The sequence below is a fragment of the Ambystoma mexicanum genome, chromosome 4q, assembly GCF_040938575.1.
Source record: "Ambystoma mexicanum isolate Mex_15411 chromosome 4q, UKY_AmexF1_1, whole genome shotgun sequence".
NCBI lineage: Eukaryota > Metazoa > Chordata > Amphibia > Caudata > Ambystomatidae > Ambystoma > Ambystoma mexicanum.
This window is the reverse complement of record NC_090928.1, coordinates 976,779,829-976,792,444: the sequence shown is the minus strand read 5'-3', so window position 1 is coordinate 976,792,444 and position 12,616 is coordinate 976,779,829. Positions and strand designations below refer to the sequence as shown.

At 44.0% G+C, this 12,616-nt stretch overlaps 1 protein-coding gene across 1 annotated transcript in view; it reads right to left on the bottom strand.

Annotated features, from left to right (window-relative positions):
• ATF3 (activating transcription factor 3) overlaps positions 1-2,877 on the bottom strand; it is a 440,052-nt gene extending 437,175 nt beyond the window's left edge. Inside the window, exon 1 of the mRNA XM_069608533.1 lies at positions 2,767-2,877. Coding sequence (XP_069464634.1) covers positions 2,767-2,828 — 62 coding nt within the window. The 5' untranslated portion in view covers positions 2,829-2,877. The remainder of the gene's footprint in view (positions 1-2,766) is intronic.
• Between the last annotated feature and the right edge of the window lie 9,739 nt (positions 2,878-12,616).

Genomic DNA, 12,616 nt, shown 5'->3' with positions numbered 1-12,616 from the left:
GTCAGCGGGGTCTGTTTCTAGGTGTTCACCTTCAAGGGCGTTGAGTCATTTGTGTCAAGAAAGGGGCCTTTCCAGGCTGGGGTGGTATAGGTGTAGAGCTGCTTCAATTCAACACATTGGGTTTGCGCGTTCAATTGAAGTGATATGCAAACCCAGTACTGGAAAAGATCTGTCCCTGTGATGTGGAATCAACTGAATACAGAGCTCTCAAGCTTCCTTTTGAAGGCGTGAGAAGGCCACAGGGCTGTATTTGCTTGGACATCTAGGACTTGTAGTTTCCTAAATTCCTAATGAGAAAGAAAAAACGACAAATCCAAAGTGAAAAGCAGGACTGGATGGCCTCATTCATGGCCAGGGGAAACTGGAGCGCTCTTCTGGTTATCCGATTTTCACCAATCAATATGACGCTCCACAAAGTGTGAAATCTTAAAGTTGCTTGGAAATAAGCACTGTAGGATCATCGAGGCTGACGAGGGGTAGCAGAAGTTGAGAGACACCAAATACATGTTTTTAACCATGTAGGTCAGTATTTATTGAACCCAGTTATATTCTTAAAAGAACCAAACAATAAATCTATAATCTCAGTCATCGTATGCCGTGTTATGTCATACATATTCACTGTGGCTATATTGAAAACCTGGCCTGTAGTATTCTAATCGATGACAAGCTCAACCGTAGAGTTTGCTTTCGTGATGCCATTCCTAAGTATATTTCTTACGCATACTCTTACCGTTCTTTGGTACACTAAACCACTGCCACTGAAAAGATCATATGAAACGACATTGAATCCTCTGCGGCAAACACTACAGTACTAGAAATTCAAGTCTGCCGCTCTCATGTGCGACACCGCCAGCAGGCAGCAAGCCAAAACGTGGCACCCCTCCTCCTCCCCGCACGCCCCATGTCATGCCGGTGGTGGGGGCACCACATTTTTCAATTAGGCGCTGATGCAAAGGCATCAGCGCCCTATTGTTATTATATTAAATGCGCCCCACCCCTGAGAGCAGGATGCATTTAATTTCAATAGGGCACCTGCCGTTCCTTCTCCCATCACGCCAGCTCAGGGCAGACCTTGAAAAACTCCCCCAAGCTGGCATGTCCCATGGCTAATGGTGCCAAGAGCGGCCCTGCCTCCAGCAGTCCTGGCTTGTCAGTCAGTATAAATTTACCTTATGCCATATGTAGTTTGAGTATCCCCCATTATAGTTATGGCAGCATGCCAAGTGCAATTGGCAAAAATACCAGAACGAATTGAAGACATCATACAAGATGTGGGTCCTCTTGGCAGCTGTTGAAAGTTCCTTAAACGTATTGAGACTGTCTTCCTGCTTTTCCATCTAATCTGTTCTTCAAGATGAAAGGCATTTATGCTTAACTGCATCTTCTATAAATGCACAGGCCTGTTGGTAATATGTAAAGCAATATAACATTGCATTACCTCCACGCCCCTCTTCCTTGTCACAGTACTTACATCTGAGGCCCTGCCTCTGTTCCAGGACCCGTCTTCACTTTCTTTTCCTCTAAGGTATAATACCTCCCACTTACCCAGCATCCCCATTTCCCCATTTTCAAGCTGTAGCATGGGACCCTGCCCGCAGGGAGGGAGTGGAAGGTCGTCTGTACTGTACCGAGGAAGAGTAGGACTGGGAGTAATAAAGGTTACCGGTAAGTAATCATAGCAATTGTGTCCACACCTTTCTCCATATCGTCCATCGTTTAAAACCTAATGGAAAAATAGGGCGCTCAATCAATATTTACCTATAACTGAGAGAGACACAATACACCCTTGACTCATGCAGCCCACCCCCTCACACAGTTCCCCGCCTCACATGCAAGAATCTCCTGCGCCCACTCCCCTGTTCCTCTAGGGCCCCTGTTCCGAGTTAGAATTATTTCCTTAGTAGATGTACAACTTTTAAAAATAACTTTCAGCAAAATACCATGTTGACAATTGCATCTCTGCATGAAACGAGGTTCTGTCATGAGAAAACTATGCACACAAGTAGCCGGTTTCACTCACAACACAAAAAGAGCAACTACCAAGAACGGGCGTTCTTTTAATTTGGCAGTATGCAGACACCACGGCATGCACACATGCCACCTCAAATACTGCACTAAAAAAGCGACGAAAGGGCAACCTGCTACTGGCCAAAAAGAAAGCTTAAGAATGGGAGCATGTTATTACTATAGGCTTTGGGTGCGTCACAGAGTTGTTTTCATTTATGGTAAACCCCTTCTATTTGCCCATTCTCTAGGACAGGCCATTAAAAAAAAAAAGAAAACAATATTATTAAAGGTTTTTACCACTGGATTCAGATATTCAGTTTGCATTGGGATTTGTTGGGCATAATAAATATATTGAAATCCGCAATCTGTAGCCAGGGAGCATTAACAAGCAGCGGAAAATCCCCAATGCTAAGGTGCATTATCAAGTATAAGGCCATGTCATGCGCCAAGAAGCAGGCTTTCTCAGCGCTATTACTGAAGGGCCGATAGTAAGAATATGTGAATTTGGTTGGGACTTCCTCGGTGAAAAGCTGCTTCATACATTACATAAAATATAATATATACTTCTTTTTAATTTGGATAAATGCTTTAAAACGGACAGATTGATAACACTTGGGTTACATTAAAATACAATTATTGCGAACCTTGGAAATGCAAGCCCACCCCAAAAACAAATGATTGACTCATGCCCCAGAGTTCCTCAGCAGTCAGTAAATGAGAAGTGTTCAAAGCCTCAGTCAGAAAATGTGGAGTACTCACAGGTTTGGCGGAGTCCAAAGGTCGTCGCCGAGCCTTGCCCCAGTGACCTCTCCCCACGCCATGCCTTCCCATCTGGGCCTGTGCACCTCTCTGCTCTCCCAGGCCGCTTATGAACGGTGAGGCACATCATGAACTCAACAGTGGTCACTGAGTTTAAGAGGATACATGATGTCATGTAAACAGTGACTAAAAGTTCAGGCGCAGCACTCATGCCCACACGAATAACCATGACTGTGGCAGTGCAAGGATTCCAGTTCCAGGGGCCCACGCCAGAGGCATTGCTGCCAGGGCTTTCCTCGTGTGCCAGTGCTCCTTTCTTTCCACACTGCACTCTTGACTTTATAGTCCTTTGATGTTTTTTTTATGTCGATTTAATAAACGCGACGGAGGCTCCTTGAATGCCCTGGTTTTCTTCTCCTTTTCTGGGGAGGGGCGTGGATATGTGTGTGTTAATGTGTACGCGTGTCTTTCCCCTCTAAACATATAATAAATGTCCACATAGAAGAAATGTGCCAAAAAGGGCAGCTTTTTTAAAGCCTGTCATGATTTATGTTTACAGTTTTGTGTTTTGTGGCCTTGGAGACTTATACAGAAGTGGGAGCTATCACCCCCCTCTCCCCTACCCACCCCCTCGCATTCGGGGGCTGACAGGGCTTTAACAGGTGGCGAGTCCATGCCTGAGGTAGGCTCAAATGAAGACTAGGGCCGAATTCACAGTAGCGTTTTATAATGGCAAAACCCCATTGGAAAACGCTCTGTTAATCAGGACCTAAGGTAGTGAGCCTCCACCCCTCCCAGATAGCAGGGATTTGCGGGAGGGGAGGGACTGCAAGACAGGAGGGGTTTGCAGGAGGGCGGGGACTGCCAAAGGGGCCACTAGGGAGAGGCAGGGAAATAATTGGGGTGGGATGCTCCAGAGGCCACGGAGAACGCAGGCGGCCACTGTGGGGCCAGCCTGTGTTCCAGGCCACCTGATGGGCCAGCTCCTTTCCCCAGGTACAAAGTTTAAATCACCCCAAAAATGGTGCCTCAAGTTGGTTCCTGGAGCTGTCATTTTACCCACGACCTCACATGGTACCATGGCTCCGGTTACAAAGTATTAATAAAATAAACAACTGATCACTGCAAGCCACGTTCTACAACAGTGAGAGGCAACAGCTGCTGCAGCAACCTACCAGTAATGACTGACATTAGGAAACATTTTAAGTCTGAAGTGCAATGATACATTTCTGAAATGGACTTTCACAAGAAAGCAATGTTATTTTGGCCCTTTTCCCATATGTCTTTCCTTCTTTCGATTCCTTTAGTTTTTTCTTCTCTTTTCTTCGTTTTGTCTGATTACTTCACTTTCCATCTTTCGTTAATTTCTATTGTCTTACACATGCCTTTTCTTTCTGTTCTTCATTTTCTTTCCATCTCTTTCCTTCTTATTCCACCATTCCATGTCCTTCCTTTCTCCCATTCCCATTCTTTCTCTTTCTTTGTCACGCTTTTCTCACTCTTTTGCTTGTTTCATTATTTCCCTTTTTGTTTCTTTCCTTCTCTCTTCACTCTTTTCTAACTTTTTCTTTCTTTCTTCCATTCTTTAATTCTTCTTTTTTCCATCTGTCTTTCTTTAATTTTTCTTTCTTCCATTCATCCATTTATTCTTTCCATCTTCCCTTCAGTATTTATATATTTACTTCATTCATCTGTCTCGTTACCGCTTTCTTTCCATCATTTTTCCTTCTTTCCATCTTTGTAGCTCTTTCTGATTTGTTCTGCCGTGCTTTCTTTCATTCTTTGATTGTTACTTGTATTCTTTCTTTATGGTTTATTTCTTTTTCATTTGTTACCACACGGTCTCTTTCTCATTCTCTTAGTTTCTTTATATTATACTTCTTTCTCTTTCATTCTTTCTTTTGTTCTTTCTGTTCTCTCTTTCCCTCATTCTTTCTTCTGTTCTTTCTCTCTAATTCAGTTGTTCTTTCTTTTTTCGGACACTCTTTTCAATATTTCGTTGTTTCCATCTTCCATCTTTCTTTATTTCTACTAATAAACAACACATGTTCCACCTCATTTAGCTTTCTACCACTCACTATCTCTGCAATTTTCTAAAAGTTTATGCAGTAAAATATCGTTTTCAAGGAAGCAAGATCAGCATTGCGTCCTATGAGTAAATATACAGAACAATAACATGTCATTCCTGTCTGTGGCTGGCAGCAAATTCTTTGGACTCCTCCAACCTAGAAATCTATAATGGCTGGAAGCGTTACCCTTGCAGTGAACCTTTTACACATAGCAAGAATTCGCTTTTTAACAAGACCCTTTCCTATACATTATTTTTCGCCTGTTATCTCGCTCTCTTGTTCTTTCCCTCTCCCTTTTCCTTCTTTCTTTTTTAATTTCCCTTTCTTTGCATTTCTATTGATTTCTTTGACTTACTCCCCTTTTCCTATTTCTTTTTCTTTCACTTTCATTTGCTTTCTTTTTCTGTCTGTTTTCCTCTCTCACTTTCTATCTTTCTTGCTCCATTCTTTTTTTATTTCATTCGCTCCCTGTTTCTTTTTCCCTAGTCTCTATTTTTCCTCTTGTTTTGTCTTTCTTTCATTTTCTATTTCTTTTTATTTCTTTTACTCTATTTCTTTTCCTCTCTCTTGCTTTTTCCTCCGCTTCTTTCTCTAGCTCTGTTTTTATGAACCTCCTTATTTCTCTATTTCCCGTTCTTTTCATCATGTTTTCCTTCATCCCTTCTTTCCTTTATTACATTTTTCATTATTTCTTTCTGTACAACTTTCTTTTCTTTTTTCAACTTCTAAACACTCAAGGAACGCCATGTTTACCTTTCATCCAGTTTCTGGTTTAATTTGTGATTTGTGTATGTTTCAAGTGATCTCTACAAAACATATTGAATTGGAGCTTTCTGGTATTTTTTCAACTTTTGAAAAGCCTTTCACTTGACTGCCATGGCTGCACTCATAGCCTGGCCCCCATGCCTCCGTCCCCTGGGTGGAATACCAGAGAACTATATTTTCCATTTCCAGCACTTCCTGTGTGCCCTTCTCAAAGTTTGCTTACCTAAAAGAGACCCGAACCCAGGTCTGTAGACGGAGCACTAGGTTTGGGGACCCATTTTGGGACCACAGACCCTTGAGCAGGTGGTTGCCTCTTTGGCCCTACATAATGTGAGGGGTGAGGTCACTATCCAGTGCAAAATCTGCGTACCACTTTGGCAACCATGATAAAATAATTCACTCTGGCCTAAACCAATCAGAACGGCTCGCTGTCAAGGAGTTATTCAGGTTGCTTTTTACCCACATCTGCAGACCTTTCCAGGTCAGTGGAACAAAATGTGCTGGTCAAGGTTCATGGTTGTGGCATGTACAGTGTGCAAATAGGTCTGATAGCCCATGTGTTACTATATCAAGTGTTTGAACCTGTTGGCCACTTTTTGTGGTATTTAAAAAAATGGCCAGATTTTTGCCAGTCCAAATGAAGATCACAAGTCAGAACAGATGCCGGTTTTTGCTACCCGGCTGGTGTGAATCTGCGCAGCAAGATTTGCAGTAGAAGACAACAAAAAGTCATCCCTTTGGAGGTTTGTATGGAAAATGTTACTTTAGGGACCACCACCACACCTCTGACCCCCTTGATGGAGCTGCAGAAAAGAATTCTGAGTCGGGCCCATATTTTCTTATTAATATTTTTGCAGTTTTGTCAAACAGGGCTAACGTTTTACGCATCTGAAAAATGTGTTCTTCCTATGGGGAATACAACACAACCTTATCTATATCATAGAAACAAGCTTTAGTTAAAGGGATCTTAGGGGTGCAAAGGAAAACCTTAAATACATTGAAATTTGCCAGTTATGATCCCCAGCACAACTAGAGCTCGCCCCTGAAATGAACTGGTCAGGACAGCATATATGACATTGCAGATGGCATCACAAATAGTTAAAGGCAATTCCCTGTGCACAGTATCCCTGTCGCCAGACTCCACAGGGAATGGCTTGATGCAGTGGCATATGTGTATGATAGCTGGTGCACGGTTTGAGTTCATACCCTACAGACTAGACACAATACCAATCACCAAAATACCTGCCGGGTACTCCCGGCAGCTGTATCCCGTCGGTACTAAGCATTGTGCATGGCTGCAGGTCAGTACTTGGGCACAAAGCCGGTATCCACAGTTACAAGGCAAGTCCGCCATCTGGGGAAGAGTCTCGAGTATTGTCCATCTCCACAGACCCCACAGGGCCTGGCGGCCACCCCATGTGAGTGCTGAGTCTGGAGTGTGGTCCACTTCCATATCTCAGACACAGTACATATACCCTAGGGCATGAGGTCTCGCATACCATAAAACATCAAGCCAAGGGAACCTCCGGCAGCTCTGGTCTCACCCTCGTCGTTCCAACACTACTGTAAACTCATTTACATATATACACAGTCCATCAAAATGTCTTCACTCTTCCTCTTGACTTTAAAACACCTTTATTATTTTTATTACATTCCTCAAATAATTGTAATGCTGACAATTCGAGCCAATGCATTTTGGACAATATTGTCCATTTCCAGGGCACCAAACTGTGTTCTATTAGGATTTAATCAGTGTTCACTCGAAAGGAACATACATACTTTTGAGACTGAGTGTGTGGGGTTTAATGAACGCCAGAATGACATAACTGAAAGGCGGGGTTAGGCCTCTGATTTGAAATACATTGTCCTAATCGGAAAAGACGCACTGACATATATATGCCAGCCCATGCCTTAACACAACGAAAGGGCCTGGTGAGTGAACATATGTGTCTTTCTGAAGATGACACAAAGAACAGTGTATTAAGGAAAGTGTGTGTCTTTCTGCAGTTGAAACACAGAGTATGCTGAAAAGTAACAGATTGCAAATTTCGAAGACGCACTCTGCCTGAGAGACAAGGAACAGCATTTTTCATTGAAACTGACACACATCAAAATGCTGTGGACTATGACGATTCAGAAATAAGTGGGCTTTGCTTGCAAAAATTACAGCCATGTGAATATATTTTCTTTCAGGTGACTGAGACCCACTTTTCAGCCCAGAAACAGACAGCATATAAATAAAAATGCATTTGTGAGTGATCAAAATGAAAGACAGACACCAAGAATATGCACGCATAATCCCAGAAAGAAAATTAAGCATTTCAGGAGGAATTACAGCAAATGAAGGGTCGATTGGTGGCTCAGAGTAGGGTGCTAGAGAGTAGTCAAGCCTTGCTGTCAGAATTAAAAAGCCAGCTCTTTGAATTCCAACAGGAGAGAAGGACAGAGAGAAGTAGGTGTGAGAGTCTCACCATTAAAATTGAAAGATGGCTAGGGCCTTCTGATCAAGGAGCGACGCCCCTCCCTTTAAGGACCGCAGCTCAGATATCCCCCATTTCCCATGCACAAATTGGAACTGACCTCATGCATGCCACCAATAAAGAACAGGGGAACATCAGGCAGTTGAACTTACCCAGGTTTAGCCAAACTGATCCAGAAGGCCAGTCCTTGTCTGATATTGATGAGTATTCATCTCTACCACACAGAAGGGAAGAGGGCCAAGCCAGCGTGTCCTGGCACTCTATAGCAAATACTGTGAATACTGCAGACCTGAAAACCACTATGATGAGAACATCAGGGAGTTAGATTGGCTGAAGATGAGACTACAAAAAGACCACCTAGCTCACTTCACTGGAGGAGAAAAGCCAAAGCTTCAGCTGAGGAAGGGCATACTAAAAGCCTCCATACATTCAGGGAAGGATGGGGTTCCCCAGACTCCCTGGAAGGAGGGATGAAGAAATTGCATTTTATCCTGGGCCTAAAAGTGGCCACCAGGAAAGTGACCCTGAGAGTTCACTGCGTTCCAGGAGCAAGGAGTCCAGATCCTATGAGTCTGGGAGATATTCCCAATCTTACAGAGAGAGGGATTACCTTGGAGACAGGGAATGGAGTACAAATAGCAGCTCTGAGTCGGAAAATGAATGGACTCAGGTGCAGAGGAAGAAAAAGACAGTGAAACAGAGCAAAGGTTTTATTATAGACACAATAATACAAATCAAGTCCATAAAGAGCTTCCTGACCCTACACCTTAAGAATGCCAAATATTCATTGTGGGAGCCCTTGCAACTTTACGAGCAGACGATGGCATCATTCCAGATCAGAAATGATGTAAATTCTATAGCATTTGCCAAATTGACTTTTTCACCCGAGTACTCCAGTTTCTTTGCAGGATTGGAGGACCAGGATCATTATAAATGGTCCACCTACAAGGCAGCCATTTTGAAACATTTCTCCACACACAGAAACCCACAAGAGGCTCATAAGGCTGCATGTAGTTTGCAATGGGGGATGATCAGGCACCTAGGGAGTTTGTGCAGGAGTTAAAGCAGGCCTTTGCGCAGACTCCTTGGCAGGTGAACACCCATAGTAGGGAGTTCATGACCACTTATTTTCATGCACTACCAAATACATAATAACTCAGTTGCTGTGTGATTTCCATGCACACAGGACAGTGGATTGGGTAATTGAACAAGCCACCAGGATCTATGAGGTCCAGAAGCCCACTGAGAGTAGAAACAGCCCCAAAACCGCAAAGCCATGCATCACCCAGGCAGCTGCGAAGGTGGCAGTGGTGAGAACTACACCTCCTTTGGCCCTGGAGACGATGGACCTAAAAATACTCCTCCTGCCAACAAGAAAAATGGAAGGCAGAAGGGACCCCCACCCTGTCCAAATTGAATGGTAGTCAAAAGGAACGCTGCCACCTATGTATGCCCTAGGTATAAGGATACCAAGGCTATCCTGGGGTATGTATGCACTCCCCCGGCATGGGGAGGAGCAACAAGGTAAGTGCTGCCCCAGGAAACATCCCCCCAAACTTCCCCTAGGAGAGAAGTATCACTCCACCTCCCAACCTAGACTTCTTCCCCAGATATCCCCCGAACCAGAATTTCCCAAATAATCCTCCTCTCTATCCCCGGTTCAAGGACAATAGGTCCCTGAACCAGGGAGAAGGGAGACTCAGGATGAAAAATGATGGGGACATTTCCAGTACCTGAGCTACTCCAGTTGAAGGGACAGTTACCCTTTTTGGAAGCAGCAGAGGTATGACTCGAGACCTCCCTACAACCCAGAAAAAGTATTGCAGCTGGAGTGACAGGTGCAGCAACTGACTATCTGGGGCGCATGCTGAGGGCTTAGACCAACCCTCAACCTAACCCTGCTTCCCAGAATTCCCCAACCCCCAGGTCTGATGCACCGGGGGGGAAATGACGGGAAGAAAATTCTGACAAGACACAGGTTCCTGAGGAAGGGGACAAGGTGGAGGGGAGATGCAAGCCCCAGAGAAAGCTTCCTTTCTCACCCAGATAGAACCCCTAGAAACCTCTCAGTCTGAAAGTAAGTTTTCTGCCCCCGGGAAGTTAGAACCCAAAGAGCAAAGGGTAACTAGGAAAGGCCAAAGTAGAACCTGCTTTGTAGAGTAACTTAGGATCATCGCTTCTAAAAGAAAAGAGTCCCTGGAGGATTCAGGTAAGCAAACCTTCTCTTTCAGGAATGGGGGCATCCCTCCCAAAGAAAAACATATCCCAAAAGACCCTGAGCTGGACAGGGTAAGTATGGAGACTAACCCAGAACAAGAAACTATTCAACCCCAAAAATGTAAGCCAGACAGAATTGAAACTGAGAAGGTGTCCTTCCCCCAGACAGGTTCTGAGAACTGTCTCCAGGTAAAGGGGGACATCAAAGAATCTGGGGGCGATAGAGGATCCCGCAAATCCGCCTATTGTTAGTTGTAAAAATGTTCTTACGGGTTCCCGATCTCTGACACACAAAGTGGCCCAAGGTCACACAGTGTAGGAGTTCGATATCAAGAAAATGACTGCTGGGCTGGCAAATAACTCACCCTTTCTTTGCACCCTGGAGGAGAAGGAAGGCAGGTCAGTGTGAATTATCAGCTCTGGTGGATACTGAATCCCAAGCCACCCTCTTATCCAAAAAAGCCTTTGGCCAACTCAACTCAGGAAGGGGGTACCGAATTCCCCTCACACTACTTTCTGGACATCTCCAGAATTTTGAAAGGAATGACATTTCCATCAAAGGGACTGCAGATCTGGAAAAAATAAATTGGGCGACATCTGTTGAAACACCTGGTGATAGTCGTAACTCCAGAGGGCACACCTTATTTAATGGGGAATGATCTCCTGGGAAGGGTATCACCTCTGATCGACTGTGTAAATAAGGTCCTCTGGACCCAGACTAACTGCCCTGTCAAACTAAAAATGAGTACAAATTTTGCCAGCATGAATGGTACTTGCCATTTAATTGACCAGCTTTCTGAGAAAGTAGAATTCCATTTTACGAATAACCAGGTCCCAGACATCTTGTCATCTCTGAAGGAGAACACGCTGGTGATGGGAACCCTTCTCCATTCTTGAAAATACACCTTGCTCCCAGTTTTAAGTGGCATTCCACACTGGAAGGGAGCACTCAGAAATGTTACACTACTCCAAAGTCAGAAGGCACATTGAGTCCCATGAAAAAAGACAATTATGAACCGGCTCAAAGTATGACGGACATTCAGAAAAAGGCCAAACAGCTGTTTTCCCCACTCAGATAAATGAGTGGGAGGAACCTGTGCTTGCCAGAGTATGCCTGAATAATAAAAGAAGCTTCATCCGTGAAGAATTATTCAGGAAACTCACAAAAGATTAGACCATTCCCATATTTAAATTGATTGACAAATGGGAAGTAGGTCTGGAAACCCCAAAGTCCAAACATTTCTTGCCTAGCAGGTGTGTGCTAAAAAAGTCCATTGGCAACAAAAGCATAAAACATAATTGTTGGGTCGCGAGAGATGTGACATTCTCAACTGATTCCCAATCAATTTGGACCTAATTAATAATAAAGCCTGGTCACGCCCTGGGGGTAACCCCATGGGCTTTGACAACACCGAAAATGCATTTCGGTCAGCTCAATTGCTGCCTTATGGGGTTTGAAGTTCAAGTGCGAGAATAGGTTACCATCCCAGGACATGTGCGACAATTCACTATTCCCATCCAAATTAAGCAAGGACAAAACCTCAATCATCAGGACGCCTAAATCAATTTCAATTCCCATCTCCAAACATCAAGGTTTGTCTTTAAATCCGACACCTCTAGTAGACCTAGAACGTGGCACCATTCGAATATTGGTGGATAACAGCAATCCTCAAAGTATCTCTATGGGCACAGACACCTTCATTATAATGGCAGTTGATGCCCAACATTATTCTATTGACATAGGTAATGAAATCATTAGACCAATCCAAAATGACTGTTTTGACATCAGCAATGGTATTCCTCCAGATAAGATTGTTACCAGACATGGGGGGAATTTATTGGTGTACTCTTCCTGCCCATACCGGGGCGGAAGAAGTGACATCTGACATCAGACGGGATGAGGTAGTGCTCAGAGTCAAGGACCACTACCTCAAATCCCTGCAACCCCCTGTCCAGGTTAACATCATAAAAAGAGACCTCACCACCCAACTGGAGAATACCGATGAAATTGCCAAGCAGATGGTTGAAGAACAGATCAATCTTGCTGATGCCTTTTTGACTGAGGAGCAAAGACACAAGCTGAAACACTTCTTCCTGGAATTCTAGGATACCTTTTCAATGGACTCATATGATTGTGGAGGCAAGTCTATTCATTCAACAACCACCATAAACCTGGGCCATGAGATGGCTCCAGTATTTGTTAAGCAATACCAGTTACCTCTCACGTCTATAGAGTCACTCACAGAGATTATTAAACACTTAGAATCCCGTGGGATAATTTGTCCGATCCGCAGCACCTTCAACAACCCGGTACTGGGG